This window comes from Oxyura jamaicensis, chromosome 26, assembly GCF_011077185.1.
Source record: "Oxyura jamaicensis isolate SHBP4307 breed ruddy duck chromosome 26, BPBGC_Ojam_1.0, whole genome shotgun sequence".
Taxonomy (NCBI): domain Eukaryota; kingdom Metazoa; phylum Chordata; class Aves; order Anseriformes; family Anatidae; genus Oxyura; species Oxyura jamaicensis.
This window is the reverse complement of record NC_048918.1, coordinates 1,552,080-1,577,692: the sequence shown is the minus strand read 5'-3', so window position 1 is coordinate 1,577,692 and position 25,613 is coordinate 1,552,080. Positions and strand designations below refer to the sequence as shown.

The 25,613-nt window shown below is 66.7% G+C and overlaps 3 protein-coding genes across 13 annotated transcripts in view; 2 read left to right on the top strand and 1 right to left on the bottom strand.

Annotated features, from left to right (window-relative positions):
• Positions 1–14,071, top strand: part of TEAD3 (TEA domain transcription factor 3) — a 24,633-nt gene extending 10,562 nt beyond the window's left edge. For 2 of the 6 annotated variants that reach the window (XM_035346780.1, XM_035346784.1), the window contains exons 2-14: positions 844–1,097; positions 4,474–4,538; positions 6,044–6,106; positions 6,237–6,299; positions 8,570–8,581; positions 8,877–9,014; positions 9,207–9,250; positions 9,357–9,418; positions 9,826–9,959; positions 10,112–10,285; positions 10,427–10,567; positions 10,810–10,962; positions 11,578–14,071. In XM_035346780.1, the coding sequence (XP_035202671.1) occupies positions 962–1,097; positions 4,474–4,538; positions 6,044–6,106; positions 6,237–6,299; positions 8,570–8,581; positions 8,877–9,014; positions 9,207–9,250; positions 9,357–9,418; positions 9,826–9,959; positions 10,112–10,285; positions 10,427–10,567; positions 10,810–10,962; positions 11,578–11,691 (1,299 nt within the window). In that variant the 5' untranslated portion in view covers positions 844–961 and the 3' untranslated portion in view covers positions 11,692–14,071. The remainder of the gene's footprint in view (positions 1–843; positions 1,098–4,473; positions 4,539–6,043; positions 6,107–6,236; positions 6,300–8,569; positions 8,582–8,876; positions 9,015–9,206; positions 9,251–9,356; positions 9,419–9,825; positions 9,960–10,111; positions 10,286–10,426; positions 10,568–10,809; positions 10,963–11,577) is intronic. The other 4 variants (XM_035346783.1, XM_035346785.1, XM_035346781.1 and 1 more) reach the window with 3 other exon arrangements.
• A 1,035-nt stretch (positions 14,072–15,106) lies between these two features.
• SMPD2 (sphingomyelin phosphodiesterase 2) lies at positions 15,107–19,589 on the top strand. The gene is made up of 11 exons (XM_035346786.1): positions 15,107–15,171; positions 16,306–16,410; positions 16,875–16,971; positions 17,059–17,135; positions 17,370–17,463; positions 17,547–17,636; positions 17,909–17,991; positions 18,099–18,231; positions 18,326–18,430; positions 18,510–18,666; positions 18,871–19,589. Exons 2-11 carry the CDS (start codon positions 16,361–16,363, stop codon positions 19,212–19,214), a joined length of 1,230 nt encoding a protein of 409 aa, XP_035202677.1. The 5' UTR covers positions 15,107–15,171; positions 16,306–16,360; the 3' UTR covers positions 19,215–19,589.
• MICAL1 (microtubule associated monooxygenase, calponin and LIM domain containing 1) overlaps positions 19,583–25,613 on the bottom strand; it is a 21,536-nt gene continuing 15,505 nt past the window's right edge. For 4 of the 6 annotated variants that reach the window (XM_035346771.1, XM_035346768.1, XM_035346770.1 and 1 more), the window contains 17 exons: positions 25,423–25,538; positions 25,165–25,291; positions 24,756–24,828; positions 24,147–24,297; positions 23,891–24,078; positions 23,678–23,787; positions 23,533–23,583; positions 23,360–23,437; positions 22,839–23,007; positions 22,633–22,715; positions 22,077–22,545; positions 21,888–21,973; positions 21,690–21,785; positions 21,490–21,583; positions 21,309–21,408; positions 21,149–21,222; positions 20,593–21,065 (listed from right to left, as the gene is read on the bottom strand). In XM_035346771.1, the coding sequence (XP_035202662.1) occupies positions 20,935–21,065; positions 21,149–21,222; positions 21,309–21,408; positions 21,490–21,583; positions 21,690–21,785; positions 21,888–21,973; positions 22,077–22,545; positions 22,633–22,715; positions 22,839–23,007; positions 23,360–23,437; positions 23,533–23,583; positions 23,678–23,787; positions 23,891–24,078; positions 24,147–24,297; positions 24,756–24,828; positions 25,165–25,291; positions 25,423–25,538 (2,196 nt within the window). In that variant the 3' untranslated portion in view covers positions 20,593–20,934. Of the gene's footprint in view, positions 21,066–21,148; positions 21,223–21,308; positions 21,409–21,489; positions 21,584–21,689; positions 21,786–21,887; positions 21,974–22,076; positions 22,546–22,632; positions 22,716–22,838; positions 23,008–23,359; positions 23,438–23,532; positions 23,584–23,677; positions 23,788–23,890; positions 24,079–24,146; positions 24,298–24,755; positions 24,829–25,164; positions 25,292–25,422; positions 25,539–25,613 lie in introns of all 6 variants that reach the window. The other 2 variants (XM_035346767.1, XM_035346766.1) reach the window with 1 other exon arrangement.

The window sequence follows — 25,613 nt, the reverse complement described above, 5'->3', positions numbered from 1 at the left end:
TTGGGGAGCTTGGGGGGGGGGGGAGAAGGGGGGAGAAAAAATATATTTTTTTATTTTTTTTTATTTAAAAAAAAAAAAAAACCAACCGCACAACACAAACCAGCCTCGCAGCGCGCTCGAGCCAGCGGGTTGCTGCAGTTCCTTTAAAAGGAGATGTCTGCGCTGGAGACCTTTGCACACTCCCAGCCCGTCCGGGAAGCGCGGCGCAGGGAGACACCTCTCGCTCCCCACCGAACGTGTGATTGCAAAACCCCGCTCGGGAGACGGCCCGGAGCGGGGGGTGAGGGCTCCCCGGCAGCCCCCGCAGCGTCCTCGGGGCGGGGGACGCTCCGGAGAGGTGCCCCGGTGGCAGGGGTCGGGCTGCCGGAGGGGGTCCGGCCGCCTGGTTCCTATTAACGTGGCTCGAAACAGCCCGGTGAAGCCCGTGGAATCGCTGCCCTGCCTTCAGCGGGTGCGACAGAGCGGGGTTTTTAGGGGCTGGAGAGCCCCGGGGTGCTGGCACGGGGTTGGGGTTTGTAGGGTTGCCGCTGTGCCGTCCCGAGGTGGCACCGTGTGCCCGAGCGCCTCGCACAGGCAGCGCGCCGGCCGGGCTGTTCCCTCCCCAGATTTTATTCGGGGTGCTCGCTCGGTGGCTCGGCCCCGCTGGAATTTGGGGTGCCCGCGGTGCAGCCGTGCGCTCGGGGAGCGCCGGTTGGCATCGCGTGCTCAGCACCGGGGTGCGCTCGCTCCCAGCTCCCCAGGCACAAGCAGGGACCGAGCGGGCAGCGGGGCCGTACGTGGGACCGCGCTGTCACCTCCAGCGGCCGGGAGCAGGGTGTAACGGGTGTCCCTCTGTCCCCGCAGGTTGTCGCGTGTCCGTGGGGGCTCGGGGTCGGAGCCCAGAGCAGCCAGCACCATAGCGTCCAACAGCTGGAACGCCAGCGGCAGCCCCGGGGAGGGGCGGGAAGATGGCCAGGACGGCATGGACAAGAGTCTGGACAATGATGCCGAGGGGGTGTGGAGTCCGGACATCGAGCAGAGCTTCCAGGAGGCGCTGGCGATCTACCCCCCCTGCGGCCGGCGGAAAATCATCCTCTCGGATGAGGGCAAGATGTACGGTGAGTAGGGGGGGGGGGGGGACAGGACGGGACCCGGCGGCACAGGCGCCGTGCCGGGGTTGGAGTTACAAACCGGGGCTGAAGCGAAGCCTCCTGCCCCAAAACCACATCTGGGGAGCTCCCCCGACCCCAAAAGCACCTCCCCAAGCTGCTGGGAGCAGGGGCGGGCGGCGGTGACCCGTGTCCCTTTGGCGGTGCCGGGGCCGTCCCCTCCCTGCGCGCCAGCTCTCCCTCCCGCGCCCTCCCTCTCTCGGCCGTGCCGGACCGACAGGTTTGGTGGAGCCGAAGCCGTCAGGCAGGGAGCGGGCACGGCTCCCTCCCGCGCCCCTCCGCACCGCTCCCCAAACCTTCCCCGACCGCAGCCCGGCGGCGGGGAGCACCCCGAAAGAAGCGTGGCCGGGGTCACCGGCCCGCCCCGAGCCCCCGGTTCTGGTTTCGGTGCCACCGTTTGCGACACGGGGTCGGGCGGGTGCAGTTGGATTTCCTGGGGTGCCCCCCCAAACGCCTCTGTCCTGGCGGCAGGGAGGACGAGGATGATGCGGGCAGGGGCGCGTGGTGCCACCGAGGAGGAAGGGGACACGGCGTCCCCATCCCCGCCGAGGGAGGGATTCCTCCTCCTCCCCTGCTGTCACCCCCAAGGCCGGTGACCTCGGTGCCATCTCCGCGGCACCGGCGCCTCCACCCCTGACCTCCAGCACAAAGCCACCGGTGACACCGCCGTCACCCACCCACGGCAGAGAGGCACAGGGTGGGGGGGGGGGGGGTCCGTGTGAGACGGACCGCGGTGCCCGGGACACGCCACCCCCCCGCCACCCACCCGTGCCACCCCGTTTCGCCGGGGCCCCCCGGCCGGGGCTGGCGGCCGAGGGGAGCGCAGGGCTTCCCGCGCGGGCGCATTTTTTGGATTTCTCCAGGAATAGCTGAAGTGCCGCCGGGGAGCCTGGCCCCGCGCAGCACGCCCGGGCGCAGACCGGTTTTTCCAGCCTTTTGGAGACATCTGGCAGCTGCTTAAAGAGGCAGCGGGCCCCCCGCCGCCTTTCATCCCCCCCCCCCCCCCACCCCCCAGAGCCCTCCGCAGCGCCCAAACGCCTCCCCACCTCCTCCCGGGGCTGCGCAGGGGTTGGGGACCCCCGGGGGGGCTGAGCTGAGCCCTCGTGGGGCACGGCAGGGGGCCCTTCTCTTGCAGGAGACGGGGGGTGGGGGGGGGTGGGAAGCAGGGTCGGACCCGAATCGGGGCTGGCAAAAGCCCAAAACCTCGGGGAGGGCGCCGGGGTTATTTCTGGGGGGCTGCACATCCCCTCGCGAAGCACCCAGGCTGGCAGCGATATTTCGGGGAGCCCCTCGGCAGCTCCCAAAGCGCTCGGAGCCGGAGATGGGTGGCTTCAGCCCGCACCCAGCACCCTGCACCCAGGCCGTCCCAGGGGCCGGTGGGTGCCAGCGTGCCGCGGAGCCGGAGCGAGCGACGCACGCGTGCCCCGGGAGCAGGTGGGAGCCGCGGGGCCGGGTCGGGCACGCTGCTCGCGCCGCTCGTCGGCCCGCCGCCGGCGTGTCCCACTGGGTTATTTTTAACAGGGCCGTCCAACTGGTTCACGTGGTGGTGTCAGGGGAGAGGAATTCGGGGAATGTGGTAATTTGGAGGAGGACGTGCCCTCGCCGAGGGAATGGCACGGCCCCGGGTGAATCATGAGGGGGGGGGGACGGGACGGGGACACGGCCGTGGGCACCCGGATGGGTGCTGCAGGGTGCAGCCGGCCCCGGGTGGTGCTGGGATGCGGGATGGGTGCGGGGAGAGGTGTGGGGAGATGTCCTGCGCTGGGCACAGGGTGCTGGGCACAGGGTGCTGGGCACAGGGTGCTGCCCCGCTTGGGTGCCGGGTTTAATTCCCCTTATTTATTTCCAAAGGGCTGAGCGTGGGGACGGGACTTGGGAGCGGGGGAGACGCCGAGGTGCTCGGGGAAGGCGTACCCGCGCTCCGGCACCGCAGCTCCCCGCAGCCAGGGCCGGGCAGCGCCCCACTACAGGGCGTCACGTCACCCGGGCACCCTTGGGTGCTGACCAGGGCAAGGCAGGGCTGGGCGTGGGGTGCCCGGGGCGGGCGCGGGGCCGTGGCTCCATCCGCGCCGAGGTTTCGGCGAGCGAGAGCGAGCCGCGGCAGCGAGCCCAGGTCGTTCGTTAGGAGCTGCCGGCTAATTAAAAGGCGGCCCAAACAGCGATACTCGCGCCGCCGCGGCCGGGTGACAACACGCCAGGGCACCTTGGTGCTTTGGGGCTGCTGCGGGGTGGCAACCGGGGCACCCACGGGTGCTAAGGAGGGGACAAGGGGACGGAACAAGGGGACACCTCGCCGGCTGCCAGGGGACCCACGGTGGCCCCGGCCACCACCCCCTGCCCGCTGCGGGCACCCCCGAGGCGCAGCCGTCCCCGCAGCACCTGGCCCTGTCGCTCCCCCTGCGCCCCCCCATCCCCTGCACCCCCCCCCCCTCGGAGCGCCCAGTTGCTGCGGGGCTGGGAGGGGACGCCCCGGGGTGGGGGTTATTTTTTATTTATCTATCTATTTATTTATTTATTTATAAAAAAAAAAAAGTCGAAACCCGCTCCAAGGGCATTTCGACAAGTTCCAACCGCGACCATCTGGTCCGTTAAAAAATAAATCTGGCGTGCCTGCCCGCCCCCGTGCGCGGGGGGCGAGGCGGCGGGGATGGGGGGGGGGGGGGGGCCACCCCCACCCCCCCGGGGGGGGGGGGGGGACGGGGCTGGGAGAAGAAAGCTCCCAGCTGCTCTGACGTTCGAACGTAGATTGGCCACAGCTGGCCCGTAAAATGTGGCGCAAAAGCACTTCTGCTTCGAATTAAGCCCAGGACGTTAGGAAATACTGGTGGAAAGGCCAGCATGGCTCCGCGAGAGCTTGTGGGGGGGAAGCGGGGCGCCGGGGGGGGGGGACACGGGACACCCCAGGACCCCCGTGGGAAGGGCTGCGGGAGGGGGGTTGGCTGGCTCCCCGGCTGCAGTCGGGTTTTTGGGGGGTCCGTGGCCACCGGTGGTGGGGGGCACAGCGGTGAGGGGGGGTCCCTGGTGGCTTCTACCCCCCGCTGAGCCCCCCCAGTCCCTGCCCCTGAGGGTAGGGGCCAAAAGAGGGGGGTCCCCGTGCTTCGGCTGGTGGCCGGCCACCCCAATGTCCCCTCGGGGGGCACCCCGGTGTCCCCTGGGGCCGGACAGCCGTCGTGGCAGCGCCATCTCCCGGCAGAGCCTCCCTCGTTAAGGCCCGGCCTCGTTACGGCCCGGTGCCATCAGGCCCCCTGGGGCTGTCCCCTTGTCCCCCGCTGTCCCCTTGTCCCCTGCTGTCCCCCTGGCGCTGACGGCTGCGCTCCCCCGGCAGGTCGCAACGAACTGATCGCCCGCTACATCAAGCTGCGGACGGGGAAGACACGGACGAGGAAGCAGGTGAGGCCGTGGCTCTGCTTTTCTTTTGGGGTGGGGGGTTAAAGGGGGGTGCCCGGTGAGCCTGGAGGGGTCCGGCTGTGCTGTGCGGGGGTCGCCGTCCTCGCCTCCTCCTCCTCCTCCTCGTGCCGGTTCGGTTTCGTGCTCTCCGTAAGGAGCTGCAGCTCCATCGCAGCAGCGTGTGCGTCCGTCGGCGTGCGCCTCTCGCTTCTTTTCCACCTGGATCCAGAGACCGGCCCCGCTTTTGCCTGCCCCTTGGGGCACACCCTGCGGGGACGACACCCCCAAAATCCCCGGGCTGAGACCAAGCTGTCCCCATCACGGCCAGGGGACGAGGCTGTGCCGCGCCGGTCTCGGGCAGCCCGGGGTAACGCAGAGCTCGCTGCCCCGATGTGCCAGTGCCCGGGGCTGGCAGCACGCAGGTAGGGGTGCCGGGGGGGTTGTGGGGGGACACTGTGGTCCCCCCCTTTTAGCTGCATGGCACCGCAGCCCTCCAAGAGATGCGTCTGCTCGTAACGCACCCGGTGGCTCGTCCCTGCCCGCCGGGGCCGTGCCGTGTGTCCCGGTGGGCTCAGTGGCTTTCCCCGAGGGGACACTGCGGAGCAGGAGATGTCCCACACAGGGGGATGGATGGGTTTGGGGTGTTTTGGGGTCCCTCGTGCTGGCACTGCCCCTTGCCACTGTCCCCATATGGGATGGACGTACCTGCACCCCAGGTGCTGCGGGGAAAAACTCCTCCAGGACTGATGCTGGAGGGAGAGGGACCAGGGTCCGGCCACGGCCCTTACATCGTCTATTCTTTTGTTTCACCTGGACCCCCCTCCACGGGGGGAAGGATGGAGCACAGGGCAAAACTGATGCTCTGGGCCACGTGCCCAGGCACAGGGGACAGTGCACGTGGTGGTGGTGTCCCCCCCTGGGCCTTGGGCAGCCTGGTGTGAGAGGGAACGTGCCAAAATGAGCCCCGGTGCCCGGCGGGCACAGAGCTGGGGCAAGGCCATGCACCCCGGGGCGGGGGCGGCTGTCTGCAGCTCGGCCCCTTTGTCTGGATCCTGCACACTCAGTAGCGCTCTGGACAAAACAAATTTCTCCTCACCTTTCCCACCTGGAGCCCTGGGGACCGGCCTCTCCGTGCCACGTCCCCCTCGGGGACACTGGAGCGCCCTACGGGGACACCCAGCGAGCACCCTCGGGGCTGTCTGCAAGGAAAGCCCCTGCACTCTCAGCCGGGGGGGCTGTCTTATCGGGACCTCCCCAGCACACCCCAGGCTTCGTTCCGAGCAGCACCGGCATCATCCAGCGCGTCGTCCCGCGGTACCCCCCCATTTTTCCTCCCTCTCTAGCTCGCCCCGCCGCAGGAGCATCGGCATCTCCAGGAGCACCCGGGGGGGGCTCGGCAGCCCCTTTGCCGCGCGTCCTTTCCCCCTGGGACGGCGGCAGCAGCCATTTCGGGGACATGTCTTCACGCTCTCTGTGTTTTCCTTTCCGAACGGCGTGGCGGGCCCTAGGTGTCCAGCCACATACAGGTTCTAGCTCGGAAGAAGGTGCGGGAGTACCAGGTTGGCATCAAGGTACGTTGGCGCCCGTGCCCAGGTGTTCCCGGCGGTGTCTCTCTGAGCATGGGCAGCCCCTCTCCTTCCTCTTCTTTTCCTCTGGTTGACGGCTCTGCTGTTCCCCTCTCCTTCTGCTCTCTCTCTGCAGGTCTCTAGCCACTTGCAGGTTCTTGCCCGGCGGAAATCTCGGGAGATTCAGTCCAAGCTGAAGGTACGCGCCCGCTTCCCCGCCTGGCCGCTGACCACTAACGCTCTCCGCTCTCTGGTGTGCTGCTTTCTCTCCTTTTGATGGCTTTTTTTTTTTTCTTCCCCCCCTCCCTTCGCTCCTGGAACCCGACGGTTTTGTAGCCGCATCGCTTTGGGGCGCCCCGAGGGATGTGCAGCTGGAAGGGCCGGTTGATGTGGCCGGAGCCCTTTTCTCTCCCCCAGAGCAGTGAATTTTAGGGGGAAAACCCCTCTTTTCGCCCAGGCCAGGACCTAGCCACATGGAAGGGGAGGATTAAACCCTCCCCGGCGATGCCCTCCTCTTTTGGGCCAGCCAGGCTTCCCCCAGGAGGAAAAGGACCCAGCCCAGCGCAGCCAGCACAAGGAAAGCAAAATTGAAAGGGGACCCCCGAAGCCGGGCTGGTCACAAGCGTGGTCCCCCCAGGATCGTGCCAGGGGATGTCCCGTGCCAGGGGATCACAGAAGCAGCGACGTCCCCGGGTCCCTGCAGGCTGCCAGCCTGGGGCTCACGCTGCAGCACGTGCCGAGGTGCGGGCACGTTGCCCCCCCCGGGTGGTCCCGGGACAGCCCCGTGGTTCCAGGGGCCAAGGGAGCTGAGCGAGGAAAAAAACTGGATGGCCCGCTCCTCTGGTTGGCTTTTCTTTCCTTCCTTCCTTCTAACTGCAGCCCGACTAACCTTTCCGCAACCGTTTCCACCGTTCTTCATGGTGGTGGTGGCAGGGCGGGGATGGCGGGTGGAAGGTGGGGACGGGCAGGATCGGGGCCGTGCCCCAAGGATGGAGCCCCTCTGGGGTCGGACCCCGTCCTGGTGCACACTGTGTGAAGCGGGGGACAGCGTGGTCCCCACGTACGACCACCCCCCTTGGGGACGTCCCCTTTGCACAGCCTGGGATGCTCCGGATTTAATCCCTGCACCGTTAAACCGGGGAGCATCCCCCCCTGCCGGTCCCTGGGCCAGATCCAGGAGGGATTTTCCTCCTTTCCAGAGGATTTTGGGGGGCCTGAAAGCTTTTGGCACCAAGCCCACGGGGTTCGCTCCCAGCACCTCTGGGCAAGGCTCGCTCAGTCCCCAAAGCGCTGCCACCGTTTTGGGACAGAGCACAGCTTGCAGGGGGGCTGGCAGCAGGGGACGTGTCCTGGGGTTTTGACCCCTGAGGGTTCGAGGACCACCGGGCTGTGCCCTCCCAAAGTGCTGGGCAGGTTGTGGCAGACCCCAGTGCCGGGAGGGCCCCGAACCCCGGCTGTTCGCTGGGAGAAGCCAGGAGAGGGCTCCCCAAACTCCTCAAAACCAGACCCCAAAAGGGGCTGCCGGGGAGATGGGCCAGCAGCAGGGGTAGCAACAGCAGAAGCCTTTGTAATGAAGAAGATTTTTTTTTTTTTAAAAAAAAAAAAAGGGCTTTTCTTGCTGCACAACGCACAGCGAGGGGGTGCAGAAGCAGCAGAGAGGCTCCGGGGGCTGCTCTGGCTGCAGGCAGCCTGGGGGATAACCCGGGAGCGAGGGCACGAAGCGATGTGGATGGAAAACATCCACGCTCAGAGGCAGTTCCTGGGCTGGACAAGCCTCTAGTCGTGTCCCCCCCCCAGCTGTTACGGCATTGAATCGAAGCTCCCTCCCGTGAGCAGTTTTTTTTTACGGCGCAGCCACGTGCCCGGGGGGTTGCGAGCGCGGCCGGCGTGTGCCTGCACGCACGGCACGACGCTCACGCCCTGCCAGCCAGCGCCATCCATCTCGCATCCGCAGCCCTGCCGTGCCCCAGGTGAAAACAAATCGCCCGGTGCCGCGGCTCCGACGGCTCCGGGAACTGGACGGGGACGGGGAGCGAGGGCTGAGCCCGCGGGACCCGCACGCGGCTGGGGGAGCAGCCCCGGGCAGCGCCGCGGTGCCCTCAGCTCCCGCCCTCCAGAGCAAAAGGAAAAAAAAAAAGGGGGGGGAAAACGTGTTCCTTAAAGGATTTTTATTTTATTTTATTGTATTTTTTAAGGTCTGGGGTGCGCAGGCTGCTGGGAAGCCCGTGAAGTTGAGGGTCTGGCTCGCTGCGCACAGCGGCCGTGCTGAGCCCCTAGAATAACGGGGCTCGGACGCCCCGGTCCCCCAGGACCAAGCTGCAGGCATCGGTGTCCCCCACCAGAGACGGGTCGGGGGGGGTTCTGTCCCCAGCCCAGGCTGCGGTGACAGTCTGGGGGGGGGGTGGTTACACGGCTTGGGGGGTGCACGGCCAGCCTCTAACCATTTCTTTTCCTTTCTTTTGTGGACAGGCCATGAACTTGGTAAGTTGAGCTCGCGCCGTTTGCCTTGCCCTTATCGCCCCGTCGCCTTGTGCCCCCCCCTCCTTGCTACACCCTTGGTGCCCCCGGCGGAGCGGGGACAACCTGGGGACCTGGCGGGTCCCACGCAGGGAGGGACACGTACGAGATGATGCCATTAATTAATGTGGATGTATTTTCGGGGGCGGTGTCACCTTCACCCCGATCCCTTGCTTTGCAAACCCTGCTCGGGGAGGGGAGGGGGGTCCCAGCCTGCCTGTGGCTCCGTGTCACCCCCGTCTCCCCTCTGTGTCCCCAGGACCAGGTCTCGAAGGACAAGGCTCTGCAGAGCATGGCTTCCATGTCCTCCGCGCAGATCGTGTCGGCCAGCGTCCTGCAGAACAAGCTCAGCCCCCCCCCTCCTCTTCCTCAGGCCGTCTTCTCTGCTGCCCCCAGGGTGAGGAAGGCTCCGCGGACCCCAGGCTGGGCGGGGGGGAGAAGGGGATCAGACCCCATGTACGGGCTGGGGGGGTATGGGGGGGGTCCACCAGGCTCCGGGGGGGCTCTGGGGGCTCTGTGTGGTTTGCAGCAGGGACTTGGGGGGGGGGGTCAGAACCCGCTGACTGTTTTCCCTCTGCTGTTCCCCCAGTTTTGGAGCGGGCCGATCCCAGGACAGCCTGGACCCTCTCAGGAGTAAGTAGGAGCCCCCCACGCCGGGCAGCCCCCCCCATACACACCTTGGCCAAAGGGCCTGGAGGGACCCGGGCTCGTTAGCCTAACGACCGGCTTCGTTTTGCAGCATTAAACCGTTTGCACAACCAGCTTACCCCATCCAGCCACCCATGCCTCCGTCACTAGCCAGTAAGTGCCGTCCTCGCGATGCTTCGCGCCCCAAAACGGCGCCGGGGGCCGCCCTCTCCCAGCTTTTTGGCCCTCTCCCCGGTGCCACCCCCCCCCCCCCGCCCCCCGGGGCCCCCCCCCCCCCCCCCCGGGGGGAAAAACCGGGGGTTTAAACCCCAACCCCCCCCCCCCCCCCCCCGCCCGGTGATGGGGACCCCAGCCACGTCCCCGCTTTACCCCATCCTGCGGGGCTGCAAATCAACGTCCCCACGGGGCCATCCCGGGACATTTTGGAGGGGGAAGGGGGGGGGGCACGGCGAGGGAAGCAGAGCCCCTGCAGCTCAGGGTTGGTTGGGGGGGGGGGCTCGACCCAGCTGACGCTGCCCCCCCCACCCACCCCACCCCCCCTGCTCCGGGACCCCCCCCAGGTTACGAGCCCTTGGCTCCGCTCCCACCAGCCGCCTCGGCCGTGCCGGTCTGGCAGGACCGCACCATCGCCTCCGCCAAGCTCCGGCTCCTCGAGTACTCCGCCTTCATGGAGGTGCCGCGGGACGCCGAAACGGTAACGGTGCCCCCCACCCCGTACACCCCCCCCCCACGACCCCTCCCCGAGGCCACCCAAAGGGCTCCGGGGCTGGCGGTTCCCATCCTTGGTGGCACCTCGCTTTGTGCTGACCCCCCCCCCCCCCCGTTTATTTTTTTGTCCCCCTACAGTACAGCAAACACCTCTTCGTGCACATCGGCCAGACGAACCCCTCGTACAGCGACCCGCTGCTGGAGGCCGTGGACATCCGCCAGATCTACGACAAGTTCCCCGAGAAGAAAGGCGGCCTCAAGGAGCTCTACGAGCGCGGCCCCCAGAACTCCTTCTTCCTCGTCAAGTTTTGGGTACGATCCTCTTCGGGTTCAGGCTCTGCCCGCTTTCAGGAGCTGGCGAGCGTCCCGAGCGGCTCCCGAAGCCGACGTCCCCGTCCCCGAGGGAGCGCTGGCTCCTGACAGCTCCCTGCTTGTTTCCCCCCCCCCCCCCAGGCGGATCTGAACAGCACCATCCAGGACGGGCCGGGGACTTTCTACGGTGTGAGCAGCCAGTACAGCAGCGCGGAGAACATGACCATCACGGTCTCCACCAAGGTGTGCTCCTTCGGGAAGCAGGTCGTGGAGAAGGTGGAGGTGAGTCCTGGTGGGAATGGGGTCCCTGCCGCGGGTCCTGGCTCAGGATTGGGGATGGGATGGGTAAAGCCCCCGAACCGGGTGTAGGGCACGAGGGTACCAGCCCGGGCTGTGGTTATTTCATCCCTGGGCCATGAGGACCATCCTGGGCCATCCCTGGGCCATCTCCACGATGTCCCCGTTGGCCTCTGCCTGCATCTCCCCGATTTTGGCCCCCGCTGACTCCCCGGCTGTCCCCGCAGACGGAGTACGCGCGGCTGGAGAACGGCCGGTTCGTCTACCGCATCCACCGGTCCCCCATGTGCGAGTACATGATCAACTTCATCCACAAACTCAAGCACCTCCCGGAGAAGTACATGATGAACAGCGTCCTGGAGAATTTCACCATCCTGCAGGTACCCGCATCCCCCGTCGTGCGTGCTCGGATCAAACCAAGGGTCCCCGGCCCGGGGCGCTTTGTATTGACGGCACAGATGCAGCCGCTGGGCTGGAGGCCGTGCAATGCCTCCCCCGAATAACGGGTACCGAAATTTCCGTGGTGGAATTAAAGCAGCTGGGCTTGAGCCCGTGCAGCCTCCCGAAGAACGGGATGGAAATTTTTGGTGGCGCAATGAAAGCGGCGGTGCCTGGAGCTGTGCGTCCCTGAGCTACCCGAACTCCAGGGCAGCAAATCTGCACGGGGCAAACCACGTTGCCTGTGCCCGAGACCGTGTCCCCCCCCTCCACACTGCAGGGAGCAAATCCTGATGGTGTAAACGATGTTAAAAATTGGCCGAGACCAAGCCCACGCGCTCGCCCCCGCTAAATGCAGGCTAGCAAAATGGTGGCGCAAATAAAAGCGGGTCCTGTGCAGCCCCCGGGGGAACAGAGAGCAAATTTGGTGTGAATTTGGTGCAAACGAAGCGCCTGTGCCTGAACCTATGCAATCCCCCCCCCCCCCCCCCCCCAAAAAACCCCCCCCCCCCCGCCGTCACGGCTCTCTCCTGACTGCGCTCTCTGCTTTGCCGCAGGTTGTTACGAACAGGGATACCCAGGAAACCTTGCTCTGCATAGCCTTTGTTTTCGAGGTCTCCACCAGCGAGCACGGCGCCCAGCACCACGTGTACAAGTTGGTGAAGGACTAGGGGCCCTCTGGGACGGGCGGGGGCACGAGGGGCGCGGGGAGGGGGGGGGGGCCGTGCAGAAACGCCGCCCGTGCCCCCCGGCCTCGTGAGAAGTCATTTGAAGAGCGAAGGAGGAGGAGGAGGAAGAAAATCAATAGCCAAAAAAGACTGACTTGCGATCGCAGATGTTTTCTACTTAGGAACAGTTCCTTTTTTTTTTTTTTTTTAATAAATAATAAAAAAAAAAAGAAGAATGAGAAAGGAACCGTAGGGAGAAAGGAGCCCGTGTCCGGCGCTGGAAGGGGACGGACCAGCCCTCGGTGGTGCCGATGAAGGCCAGGACGGCGCCGTGCCGCAGCCAGCACCGTGCGGGATGTCGGAGTGGAGGATGACCCCCCCGGTCCCAAGTGGGCAGGAGCACGGTGGCTCGGCCAGGACGCGGTGTCACCAGCCCCTCGGCATCGTCCCCAGGGCAGTGGCTGTGGTGTGGCAGAGCCCGGCGCTGGGGGTGGCGGCGGGGACGTGGGGACGTCCCTGCAAGGCCAGGGCAGAAGTGCCGAGGTGGGAGCAGGTAGGAGCAGGGCAGGAGAGAGGGGCTGCGGAGGGGGGGGTGCTGCTGCTGCATCCCAGGAACCGGCACCCTTGGGTGCCTTAAAAAGGAGGGACAGGAGAAGCTGCGTCTCGGGTCCCTCCCCCCAAGGAGGGTGCTCCTCGTCCGAGCCCGTCCGGCGGCGTTGGAGTGGGAGGGCATCGACGATGCAAAGCAATTTTTTATGGCTCATTTTTTTTTTCCTTTTTTTTTTTTTTTTTTTAAATTAAAGTGCTTTTTAATACTTTTTAAAAAGACACCGTGCTCGGAATCGGGATTTGTCCCTCCTGTGCCGCTCCACCGTGCCGGGGACCTGCTCCCTGCCCGTCTCCGGTGCCGGTGGCCGGAGGAGGTGGCAGAGCCGAGCTCGCCGGGTCGGAGCCGTACGGTGAAATTCCGTGGCTCGGGCAGGCACGGGGAAGGTTCGGGGTCACCACGCACGTGGGGTCCCTGCGGAGCGCGGCCGGGTTCGTGCGTGGCAGTGAGAGCCTCGGGCTGTGCTTGTGCTTTCAGGGATTACACTTGGGGGCTTTGCCAGTGCCAAGCGCCCCCGGTGTAGCTTGCCGCGGTGTATCGAGGACGGTGCAGTGGATTATTTGCCTGATTTACTTTGCATATGTAAATTTCCCGACTTTTTTTTTTTTTTTTTTTTTTGTCTGTTTTTTGTGTTGACAATTCTGGTGTCGGCTTTTCCCGGCAGCCCGCAGAGAGCGGCCGGGTGTTGGCTCGGGCAGGGAGGAGCGCGCGGCGCAGAGCTGTGAGCAGGCAGAGGTCAGGGCAGAGGGGACAGAGCGGGGACAGAGGACACGAGGGACGCGGGACTGGTTATTTTTGCGGCGTTTTTGGGGCTGCAGCCCCAAAATTACCCAACGCAGCGTGCCCAGTCCCGCAGCGGCGGCTGCGAGAGCATCCCCGGGAAGGATGCCGAGCGGCAGAGGTGGCGCGGAGCAGGGTGGCAGGGGACAGGGACCCCAAGGGGGTGACAATTTGGCCCTGGCCGCGGTGCCGGAGGGGGAACGAAGGCAGCAGGAGGTGCAGAGCCAGGTGCTGCGGGATGGCAGGAGGGATGGGGGATGCGGGAGCAGGGGCTGGGGAGCCAGGTGGGGTGTCGGGGTGCGAGGGTGCCGGGCGCGGAGGAGGAGCAGGAACAGCGCAGAGAGCTCAGGAATCGGCCTTGCAGCCACACGGGGACGGCGCCACGTGTCCCCCGAGGCGCGGGGACTTCGACCTCGCCGCCGGGAGAAGCCACCCCCATGCCCGTGTCCTGGTCCAAGGAAAAAAAAAAAAGAGGGGGGGGGGTGAAAAGGGGGCCACCACCGCCCCCCCCCCCATCCCAGGGCTGCGCCGCCCAGCTGCGTTCTCATATGTAGCATGTTTGTTTGTTGTTTCCTGGTTTTTGTCTGTTGTTTTTTTTTTTTTTCTTCTTCTTTCCTTTCTCACCGATCTAAAACTCTGGGAATTACAGCTCCAAAACCTCCCCGCCACCACACACACGCCTGCCCTGCCTCTGCGCCCCCCCAGGGGACGAAGCTCTTGGTTAACTGGACCGGTTTGTGCCTCCCTCCTTCCCTCCAGCCCCCCCCCCCCCCCCAGCCCACGCACACGCGGACGCCCCCCCAAGCCCCCCGGCCCTGGGTGGGATTCAGCCACGACCCCAGAGCCACTTTTCTCGCCCCTTCCCCGAACCCCTCCGTTCTCCTCCGGTGTATTTATGAATTTCACATGAAGTACTGTTTTATTTTTTTAAAAGACTTTGTAAAGCTTACCAGGGTTACGATCACCATTTTTAGAGCTGTGTCGGTCCACAATGTTTAAAAAAAAAAAAAATCCATTTTTTTATGTATTATATTTTTTGTGTATTTTTTTTTTTTAATCCAGCTGTGATGGGTTGTATCATATATTTGTTGTGTTTACCGTATCTGTCCAACTTCAGAGAGAGGAGACTGTGGAGCTCCAAGAAAACTGCAGTCTGCTGAAAAACCATTAAAATTATTTGTTCATGGGTTGGCTCAAGAGGTTCTGAAGCTCCTGGTTTTTGGGTTTGGGGTGGGTTTTTTTGGGGGGGTGGTGATTGTTTGGTATTATTATATTTTTTTCTCATTTCTTGTGGTTTGCTCTGGCAGCAGGGGCTATGAGGGGTGGGTGACAGCCCCAGCTCCCGGCCCTGGGGCACATCCTACAGATTTTGGCTGCGGTTTGCAGAGCTGGCCATGGGTTTGCTTGGTAGGATGGGTGCCTGCCGGGTCTGTCACGGGTTTGCTTGGTTCTTTGGGTGGTGCCTGCCGGGGTCTGCCATGGGTTTGCTCGGTTCTTTGGGTGCCTTCCGGGTTTGCCTTCCCCTACAGCCACCCCTTCCCTGCCTCGCCCCCGCAGATCGGGGGCAAGGGGAGCCCAAATCCCCCGCTGGGGTCACAGACCCGTATTTCGGGTGGTCGCAGCCATGCCCATCAGGTGCTGGAGGGCCGAGCCCCCCTTCCCAGTACGAACTCCTTACTAAACCCTTTCCTGCAGCCCCTTGGCTACGTGCTGCACCCACCCCTGCTGGAGGGGACCCAGGGGGCTTCGCTTTAACGCCCACCACGCTCCAGCACTTCTCTTTTTGCACACCAAACCGCCCCGCCCTCCATCACCCCCCCACCCCCCCCAGGGATTTATTCCTGCCCGGTGCCTTCCCGGGGGGGGGACGCCCCCAGACCCCGGCTGCGGGACCCCGCTGCCCCCAGCCCGGGGCCGGCCACGGAGAAGGGGTCTCGGGGCTACCCCCCCGGCTCGGTCCCGGAGCTGCTCCCCCCCCCGGTCCCTGCCCCTCCCCGCAGCCCCGCGCACCGCCCCGGCCGCTTCCTTCCCTCCCTCCCCTTCCCGCGGCGCTGCCCGCCGGGACTCGTAGTCCTGCGGCTGCCGGCCCCGGCCAGGTCCGGTCCCGAGCTGCGCTCCCCGGCCCCGCTCCGCACCCCGCCTGTTGCTCCGCGCCCCGCTCCCGGCTCCGCTCCCGGCTCCGCGCCCGGTTCCGGGCTTCCGCGCCCGGTTCCTCGCCCCGCTCCCGGCTCCGCGCTCCCCCTGTTGCTCCGCACCGGGCTCCGCACCCCGCTCCCGGCTCCGCTCCCAGCTCCCGGTTCCGCTCCCGGCTCCGCTCCCAGCTCCGCACCCCGCTCCCTGCTCCGCACCCGGCTCCGAGCCCTGCTCCAAGGCTCCGCGCTCCCCCTGTTGCTCCGCGCCCTGCTCCCGGCTCTGCGCCCATTCCCGGCTCCGCTCCCAGCTCCGCACCCCGGTCCCGGCTCCGCTCCCCCCTCCGCTCCCGGCTCCCCCCCCCCCCCCCCCCCCCCCCGGCTGGGGATGGTCCCTGGGGGGGCTGGGGATGGTCCCGGGGGTGCTCAGCCCCGCTGCAGGCGCCGGGCCAGCATCACGGAGCTGCTGCTCTCACCTTGCCAGAGGCTTCGTGGGGAGCTTTCGGCCAGGGAAGGGCAAAGCAGAGCCGTGGCCAAGGGGTCCCGTGGGGGGCCCACTCAGGACAGGTCGTGGCCATGGTGTCCCGTGGGGGGTCCACTCAGGACAGGAGGTTGGAGCACTCACATCCAGCCGTGTCCCCGGGTTTGCTTTTTGCTCTTTTGAAACCTCCCCGGGGGGGGGAGCGCTGGAGGAGCGAGGCCGGGTCCGGTTCAGGGTCCGGGTCCTGGAGATAGGAGCAGGGTGGGGGGGGGGCCCTGCCTCGCAGCTGTGCTTGGAGGCAGGGTTAAAGTGTGCGCGGCGAGCACCGCTCAGGAACGGAGGTTTTGGGTGCCTGCACCCCTTCCCTGGCCCACCAGTGCCCACGCTGTCCCCATCCTCAGGATGGAGAGGTCACCTCTGTGCTTTGGGCAGGCAGGGCGCTTTTTTTTTGGGGGGGGGTGAATCCGGGGTTCAGGATGGGCCCAGCGGAAGGAAGGGTGTGGGTGAGGCTGGGCACCCCGTCTGCTCCTCCCTCCTGGCCTTTGCCTCGGCCCCTCCGCCACCGCAGCGCGGCTTCCCCGGCTCTTGGGGCGCCGTCACCCCAAGGCTGCTCCCTGCAGGACCCCCCCCCCTGCCCGGTGCCTCCCGCCAGCCCCGGCCGAGCCCCACTGAGCGATGGAGGGGGACCCCAAGCTGCGGCTCCGCGTCTTCGACCTCAACTGCTGGTGAGTCCAGAGTCCGCTGGGGCTGTGGGGATGGAGACGGGGACAGCCACCCCAGGAGACGGGGACCCTGCCATGGGGCTACCTTCCTGTCCCCTTTATTTCGGGTTTGCACTGCTCTCTCAGCCCCAAAAAGGTCACAAGGTGCTCAGCAAGCCCCAAAAAGGTCACAAGGTGCCCCTTGTCCCCACTCCCCACCTACACTCCCCCTTCTCCCACCATTTGCACCCCATCTGTGTGTGGGTTTCCTTGACTTGCAGGCAGGAAAATGTCCCCAAACAGGCTCCCTGCACGCCCCTCTTGTCCCCAGGTCGCCACGTGGCCCTTTCCCCCTGCCCTCCCCTTCCACTCTCCAGCTGCATCCTGCCCCGTATCATTACCAGCAGCCTCCCCCCCCTCATTTTGGGTCCCCACGTGCCCCAAACCGCCCCCGTCCCCCCCTCCCCGAGCTGTCACCTCTCCATCAGGGCCATCCGCTACCTGAGCAAGCGGCGCCAGGAGCGCATCCGGCTCATCGGGGACAGGCTGTGCCGGGAGGGCTTTGACCTGGTGCTGCTGCAGGAGGTGAGGCCCCGCGTGAGCCGAGCGCGCCCGGACTCAGCCCCGTGAGCCCAGGGGCGCCCGTCCTCCGCCCGTGCCGCTGTCCTGCAGGTATGGAGCGAGCGGGACTACAGCGACCTGAAGGCGAAGCTGGGAGCCTGCTGCCCCTTCTCCCATTATTTCCGCAGGTGAGAGGGGCCGGGCTGCTCCCCGCTTCCCCCCCTGGGTGTCCCCAGGGCTGTGCTGGGGGGGGGGTTACCCCGTGGAGACACCACGGTGCGGATGCCGTCGGTCGCCTGGCCCCATGGCACCGGGGAGCACGGCGCATGGGGACGCACGGCGGACCCAGGGCTGGAGGGAGGGAGATTTGGGGGGGGGGCACCCCCCCCCCGTGGCCCCCCCCCCCCCCCCCCATCCTGCAGCGGTGTCATCGGCAGCGGGCTCTGCATCTTCTCCAAGTTCCCCATCCTGGACACGCTGCTCTACCAGTACTCGCTCAACGGTTACCCCTACATGGTGAGTGGGGTGGGGGCACGCGGCACCCCCCGGGACCCCACGGAGCCGCGGCAGCCCCCACCTCTCCCCTTCCCCTCCTCCAGCTCCAGCACGGGGACTGGTTCTGTGGCAAGTCGGTGGGGCTCGCCGTCGTTAAGATCTCCGGGATCGTCTTCAACGTCTACGTCACCCACGTGAGCACCTCGGCGCGGCGGGGACGCGAGTGGCCACACGCCGCCTTTGCTGTCCCCTCGTAGCAATTTAACGAGATGTTGCACGGGGTGGGGGGGCTGTGTCCCAAAAGCCGGGCTGCGCGATGGGGGCGAGGGCCCTTTTGGGGGGGTCAGCCAGCAGCTGGGGGACCTGAAAGACCCCCGGGGGGCTGGGTGGGTTGCAGGGAGCCCTGGAGCAGCAGAGGAGCTGCAGAGGAGGGTCACGGCCACTTTGCCCCCCCCTTTTTTTGCAGCTGCACGCCGAGTACTGCCGGGAGAAGGACGCCTACCTGCCGCACCGCGTGGTGCAAGCCTGGGAGCTGCTGCAATTCATCCGGTGAGCGCGCTGTGGCTGGGGGGTACCGGGAAGGGGGGTCCCAGTTCCCCCCCCCCCCCAACCCCCGATGTGGCAGGGGGAGGTCTGAGCCGGTGCCGTCCCTGCAGACACACGTCGCAGGCGGCCGACGTGGTGCTGCTGGGAGGGGACCTGAACATGCACCCCCAAGACGTGGGCATCCGGCTGCTGCGCTGCTGGACGGGGCTGCAGGATGCCTTCACCGAGACCAAGCACTTCGAGGTGGGCCCCCCCCCCCCCCCCCATGTGCTGCCTGCCTGCCCCCCAGCGGGGTCCGTGGCCCTGCCGGGACGTGGCACACGGCGCTTGCTCTCAGGGCTGCGAGGACGGCTGCACCCTGGTCCCCAACAACCGCTTCACCGTCAAGTCGGAGCTGCAGCCCTTCCCGCTGGGCATCCGCATCGACTACATCCTCTACAAGGTGACGGGGACCCCCCAGAGCCGGGACGGGGAGGGTTACGGAGGGGGACACATCCTGAGCCCGCTGTGTCCCTGCCCAGGCTGGCTCCGGCTTCACGGTGAAGTGCGAGGAGCTGCAGACCACCACGGGGACGGCCCCAGGCGCGGACATCCCCTACTCGGACCACGAGGCCGTGATGGCAACGCTGCACGTCCAGAGGACGGGGCAGGCAGCGGGTGTCACCCCCGGCACGGCCGGTAAGGGGGGGGGACACCTTTTACTGGGGATCCTGGTGAACAACCGACCGGCTTCGAGACAGAGAGGGATATCCTGGGGATGCTTCCTCTTCCCAGCGCATCCCCTTTCGGGGAGGGAGCTGGCGGAGGGGCGCAGGGATGGGGAGAAGAAGGGTACGGGGGGGGATGCCACCCCGCTGAGCCCCCCCCGCCTTGTCCCCGCAGTGCCGGCGCTGGTGGAGGTGTTGAGCGAGGCGCGGACCGAGGTGCGCGTGGGGCTGCTGGCGGCGCGGCGGCAGCGCTACTCCTCGGGCAGGATGGCCCTGCTGGCCCTGCTGCTGCTGCTGCTGCAAGCCGCGGCCGCGCTGGGCGCCCTGGCGGGGCTGGCGGACGGGCAGCCCTTCCCCAAGCTTTCCTTCGCCCTGCTGGCCTTCCTCGCCCTCGGCGTCCTCCTCCTCGCCACCGGCCTCCACCTCTTCCACACCATCGAGGTGAAGATGCTGCAGGGCACCGAGGAGCAGATGAGGATGGCGCTGGAGGTGCTGCAGGAGCGCCCCGGCCGCTCCTGACTGGGGCTGGGGGTTCACTCCCGGCCCCATCCTGACCCGGCTCGGGCCCTTTTTCTCCTTGACTTCGGGTTTTTGGCGAGCAGTGCTGCTGCGGCGGGCTCGATAGCGCAGGTTCCACAGCCGCCTTTTGGGGTGGAATTAAGATTTTTGGGACAAAACGTCTGCCCCCGTGGGAACCACAACGGAGGCAGGTTTTAATTACTTTTTTTAATACGCCCTTTCCGCCTGGATGGACACCCCGGGGTGGCTGGGGGGCGCGAGCACCTCGGCCTCCCCCTGCCCGGGGCAGCCCCAGGGGCTCCCCATGAGAGCTTTGGGCTGCCCTGGCAGCCAGATTTGACTCATAGAGAAAATAAAGGCGGTGTTTTAGCCCTAGGGCCGCATCTGGGAGGCTTTATTCGAAGGGAGGGAGGTTGCAGCAGGGCCAAACAAAATGCAGCCAGGACGGTGTGGGGGCACGGGAGGAATGGTTGGGTGAGGGCGGCCACGGAGGAGCCCGCGCCCAGCACCCCCGTGGCTGCCCAGCACAGCCAGGGACTGCCAGAAGCACCATGTCACCGGGGGGGACAGTCCTGCAGCAGCTGGTGACTCCTTGAAGGTCCGAGATCAGTGCGAAGGTCGCTCATCAGCAAGCAGGAAGAACCCCAAAGGGGCAAGGAGGAAACAGCCACCGGCGGCTCTTGTCCTCTGTGTCACACGCAGGTGGTGCCAGCCCTGGGCAAAATCCACCGGGAGAGCTGCTGGTTAAATGTCCCCATCCCCCTAAGCCTCACGTGGAGGTTTGTGACCCTGGTTTCCTGCAGGGGACGGGGGCAGCGGCACCCAAAAGCAGAGCTGTGCGCTCAGCCCGCTCTGGCCATTGCTGGTCCCACTTGGAGAGATGGGTGTCCTGGGTTGGGATGGAAATGCCAGATTGGGACGGATGTTCTAGGTTGGGATGAATGTCTCAGCTTGGGATGGATGTCCAGGGATGGGATGGGTGTCCTGGGTTGGGATGGATGTCCAGAGATGGGATGGATGTCCAGGGATGGGATGGTTTCTGGTGGCTTCCCGGGGCCACTCCTGATGCTGCCCCTCCACACCTGGCATCTCCGCCGAGCTCTCCCCGTGGTGGCCGTGGTCACGTCCTCACTGCCGGGAGCGAAATCCTTTGGGGCCCGGGAGGGCCAAGGCACAGGGCAGGTTGGGCGCTGTTGGGGTCCCCCCACCCACCGGGACCAGGCACAGCCTGTCCCGAAGAAGCCAGCAGCAGAACTCGAGCACGAGGGGCTCTGCAGGACCAAAAGCTTCCGATGGCACTGGCTGGGTCTGGGCAGCGTCCTCCTCGAAGGGGTCCCAGCCACGGGATCTCCAGCGCCAGGCGAGACCCCAAAACCCACGCTTTTTGTTTTTTTCCTCCTCTAGCAAGCTCTGTGCAGAGCCACTGCAGCCCACGCGTTTCATGCCCCCTGCAAATTTCGTTTTCAAGCAAGCACAAGGCAAAGGCAATCCAGCTGCGCGCGGGGACGCCCTCTGCGCACCCCGGAGGAGCTGGGGGTGCTCCTCGGTGCCGCCCCCGCGTGCATCCACCGGCGGCTCTGGCCCCTCCGCAGCAGCTTTCGGCAAGCGGGGACCTGGCTTTGCCACGGCAGCAGCTGCCCGCGAGGCAGCTCAGGGTGGTGGTCGGCCAGGGGGGGATCTGCTCGCGTCCCCCCCCTCCAGGAGGAACTGGGGGGGTCCGTCAGGCGTGCAGCTCGCTGAGCCGCTTCTCCTCCTGCATTTGGATGAGGGCGTTGCGCTTGTTCACCACGTCCAGCAGCTGTGCCAGGATCTCCTTCTCGGCCACGCAGTCTTCGGCTGTCTTCAGGGCTTCTGCGGGAGCAGGGGGCTGCAGTGGGGCCGGGGGGGGGTCCCAAGCCTGGCCCCGCTCCCTCCCATCCCGCACGGATGCTTACCCTCCTTTTCCATGTACCAGCGCAGCTGCTGGTCGAGCTGCCACTGCTGCTCCTCCAGCTTCAGTTCCTGCACCCTGCGGGGAGGGAAAGGGGGGGTTCTGGGCATGGGGTCGGGGATTTGGGGGGGGAGGGTCCCAGGCAGCCTCTCCCCCAGCCTTACGCAATCATGAGGTCCGACTCCTCGGACATGAGGCTGTTCTTCTTCTGCACCAGGTACAGCAGCTGGTTCATCCACTGCGTCTTCTGGTCGGCCGGGCTGCCTGTGGGGCGGCGGGGAAGGGGATGGATGGGGTGCAGACCCCAACCTTGGGCACCACGGGGACCCGGCGCCCTGTCCTTACCTCCCTCATCCCGGAGGAACTTCTCCAGCTTGATGCCCTGCTGCTCCAGCTCGCGGAAGGTCACCTCGATCTCCTCCAGCCGCCTCTGGATGGCCTGCGAGGGGAGGGCGGCGCTCGGACGAGGTCCGGAGCATCCCGGGGGATGGGATGGGGATGGGATGGGGACGGGTTGGGGACCTGCCTCAGCCCACCAGGGCTACCTGGGCTTTGCAGAACCGCTTCATCTGTGCCTCCCGCACCCGGCGGGGCAGCGTGCGCTTGCAGGTGGCGTACTTCACGTCCCCGAGGATCGGGCACTGCAAAGGGACGCAGGGGGTCAGGCAGGGCCGGCCCCGACGCCTCGGCATCAGACCAGCGAGAGCCCAGTGGGGTCACCGCCGGATGGGGACGGCACTCACAGACTCCCCCATGGTGCCCAGGTCCAGGCCTTCCTTCTCCTCTGCCTCCTCCTCCTCCTCTTCCTCACTGTCACTCTCTTCTGAATCTGCACCCCCCCAAAAAATAGGAGCTGTTCCAGGCCACCCAGCAGCGGTGGGGCATGGCAGGGCGCAGGAGGGCCCCGGAGATCCCAGCGGGCAGCCACCCACCTTCCTCCATGTCCACCTCGTGGTCCTCCTCCTCCTCCTCCTCCTCCCAGGCACCCAGCCCCGGCCACAGGGCAGGCACGGCCTCGGGCGCCGCTTGCAGCCGCAGCCGGGCTGGCTTTGGGGGCGCCTCGGCCTCCGCATCTCCGGTGAGGCTCAGCGTGGACAGGCTGAGCTTCTCCAGGGGCGAGAGGACGATCTTCCTCCTGCCTCCTCCCTCCTCAGCCTCCTCTGCCTCCCGTCGGGCCTCTGCGCCGGGACCCTCGTCCTCCTCCGGGACGTCGTCCGGCCCCGAGGGTGGCAGCTCCTGCTCCTCCACCTCGCCGGTGCCCGCAGCATCCTCCTCTGCCCCGGGTTCTTCCCCTAGCTCCGGGGTTGCCGGCGGGGACTGCGGGGACCCGAGCACCTCCTCGCCCTCAGGGGACGCACAGGGGCTCCCAGCATCCGAAAACGTGCGGTTGGCATTGACATCCTAGGGCAAAACCAGGGGTGGTGCACGGTGGGGCCACAGCGAGCATCCCCCTCTGGCATTCTTGGGGCCAGATTTAGGGCTACTTACCCCATCGGGCAGCACCGGGGGCTCACCGGGGGGCACATCCATACCGGGGGCGTTGGGGTAGTGAAGCAAGCAGTAAAAACGACCTGGAGCGGGGGCACGAGCATGTGACGAGCGAGCGAAGAGGTTGCAGAGCAGAAAGCCACCCGTCCCCAGCACCCCGTCCCCAGCACCCCGTCCCCAGCACCCCGTCCCCGAGCCCTGCTCACCGTCCTCCTCGTGGAAGGCGTAGTCGCCCAGGCGCAGCGTGGCCCCGCACTGCCAGCACTGGAAGCAGCCGCGGTGGAAGAAGCGTCCCTCGGCGCTGGCCCGCTCCAGGATGTAGACGCGCCGGCCGCAGAAGTAGCAGGCGTCGCTGCTCTCCCCGCGGGACGGCGGCTGCGGGAGGAGAGGGAGGGTTGCGGGGGCACGGGGTGACGGCACCCACCCGGCCCCGGGGCTTTGCGGGTGCTGGGGAGGGGGGCATGGGGCTTTGCTCCCCCCCCTGCAGCCCTCTGCCTCGCAGAGCTGCTCGCTGTTGGCACCACGGAGGGAGCGGCAGGTCTGGGCTCCGGAAAACCAGTTGGGTCAGGAAATTCACTGGGAGGAGCTGCCAGCCCGTGGGCGTCCGCTTGCGCAGCCCCGGTCCCAGCCCTTGGCTTGGCCCCATGTGCAGGAGGAGCCGCCGTGCTGCCACCACCCCCCCCCGTGCCCACCGGCGTCCCCTCCCCGGGGCAAAGCCAGGACCAACCTGCGCGGGGTCCGTGGTGGCGGCTGGTGGCAGGCTGTGGTCACCATCCAGAGCGTTTCCGTCCAGCGCCGCGTCCACCTAGGAGCGTGTGCCAAGGTGGGGGGGGGGTCAGCACCCATTGTCCCCCCCGTGGGTTGCCCCCCCCCAGAGCATCCCTCGTGGTGTGGACCCACCTCGGCGTCCCTGTGGCTCTTTTTGGCCTCGGGGTCCCTCTGGGCGCTCTCCTGCCAACACAAACAGGGGGGCTCGGAGCTGGGGGGGGGGGGCACGCACGGCCGTGGGGTGCCACGAGGGGCTGGGTGGTGGGGGGGTGCTCACCTGGGCACGCTTGTGGGTCAGGGTGCGGCTCTTCTGCAGCTTGCTGAGGAAGAGGATGGCGCCCCTCGTGCCGCGGGGGGACTGCGGCTTCTTGCTGACCTCCGCCGACGCTGCGCAGAGGGGACGCGCTGGGGATGCACCCTGCAAGCAGGCAGCACCCAGCCGGCCCCGTGGGGGCTCAGGGTGGGGATAAACCCCCCCCAAATCCCACACCTGGTGAAGGCTTGAAGGCTTCATAGAACTGGCTGAGGTAGGTGATGAGCCCCAGGCGGTCGGGCTCCGCCATCGAGGCCATTTCGGTGCTGGAGAGGACGGGTTGGATGCCCAGCTCCTGCTCCGCCGTGTCCAGCATCATCTGGTGGATCCCGACGGGATCTTGGGGATCCACGGCGTGGAAATCCCTGCGGGGAGGGTGGGCACCGTCAGGGCGGGCTCTGCGGGGCGGGGGTCCCGGGGGCCGGGCACTCACACCAGGTCGGGGCGGAAGCGGTGGACGAGGGCGCAGAGGGCCAAGCCGCTGGTCCAGGAGGTGGTGAAGTCGGTCACCTCCACGCCGCGGTACCCGGCCGTGCTGGCCTGGCACCACCGCAGCAGCTCCTCGTAGGCGTCTCCGGAGACAGCTGGGGAGGCAGCACACGTGTCCCCATCCCACCCTGGGGACACCCCCCTCCACAAAGCCCCCCCCCCCCCTTCCCTCAGCTTTAAATGCAGCCCCCCAGGGACCGTCCATCCCCCCCTGCAACCTCCCCACCCCAAAGCTCAAGGAGGGGGTTGGTAAAGCGCCCGCTGATATTTCGTGGCTCAGCAGCAGAAGGAAGGGGACACCCCGTGCTGTCGGAGAAGGCAGCGGGGTGGCTGTGTCCCCACGGGGGCAGAGGGGACGGAAAGCAGCGGTGCCACCAGGATGGAGACGCGGGCGGTGCTGGGAGGAGCGCAGCGGCCAGCTGGACGCCAGCCAGGGCTCCAGCACGAGAGGAGGAGGATGGGGAGGGAAATCAGGGCAGGAGCCGCTCCGCCGTGGGCTGCCAGGGGGGTCCCGGTGGCGGGGAGGGGCTGGGGCAGGACCGATCGCTCCTACCGGTGCTGAGCCGGTTGTCTCTCCTCTTCTTGTGGTCCACCTCCACCATGCCCACGAGGTAGAGGTCCCGGACCTGCCGGCAGGGACATGCAGGTCACCAACCGCACCGAGCCCTTAGCACCGTGCCCTGGTGAGGGGGACACCCAGACCCCCCCCCCCCACTACCAGCACCTCCCCCAGCACCACCTGCATCCCCAACGGGAAATGCGTTACGCTCCCTGGGGACCTACAGCCTCATCCTGACACCCCTGGGGGACAGGGGACCTCGTAAACCGGTGTCACCCATTGTCACCCGAGCCTCGATGGGGGCTAAGCAGGATGGCCGCTCTCCTCCGTGCCCGAGCGGGGCTGGGAAGCGGAGACCCGGGGCTCTGCACCCCAAAACCCCCTAAAGCTCGGGGCCGGGTACCTGGTTGGCTTTGATGGCGTGCAGGTTGATGTTGGGGTAACGCGTGGCCGGGTCGATGCTGTACTGGCTGATGTTCTTGTTGGTGTTGTCCGGGGAGGTTTGCGAAAGGTGCTGGTAGATGCTTTCCCTGGGCGTGGGGGCACAGCTCTGGGTGCCACCGTGGGGACACGGCCCCCTTTTTGGCCACCCCACCGAGGACACAGAAATCCCAGTAGGGGATCAGCCCAGCCGGACTGGGGGGGGGGGGGGGGCTCTCACCTCTCGGCCAGCACCTCCAGAGGGGGGGTCCCGGCCGCCCACCGCCGCACCATCCACGCTGCGTCGAAGGCGGCCAGGAAGCCCCTGGCCACGCCGGTGCCGAGGGGCCAGAAGGGCTGCGGAGAAAAAGGCGAGAGAGGGACGGGGCTGGAGACAGGGACGGGGCTGGAGACAGGGACAGGGCTGGAGAC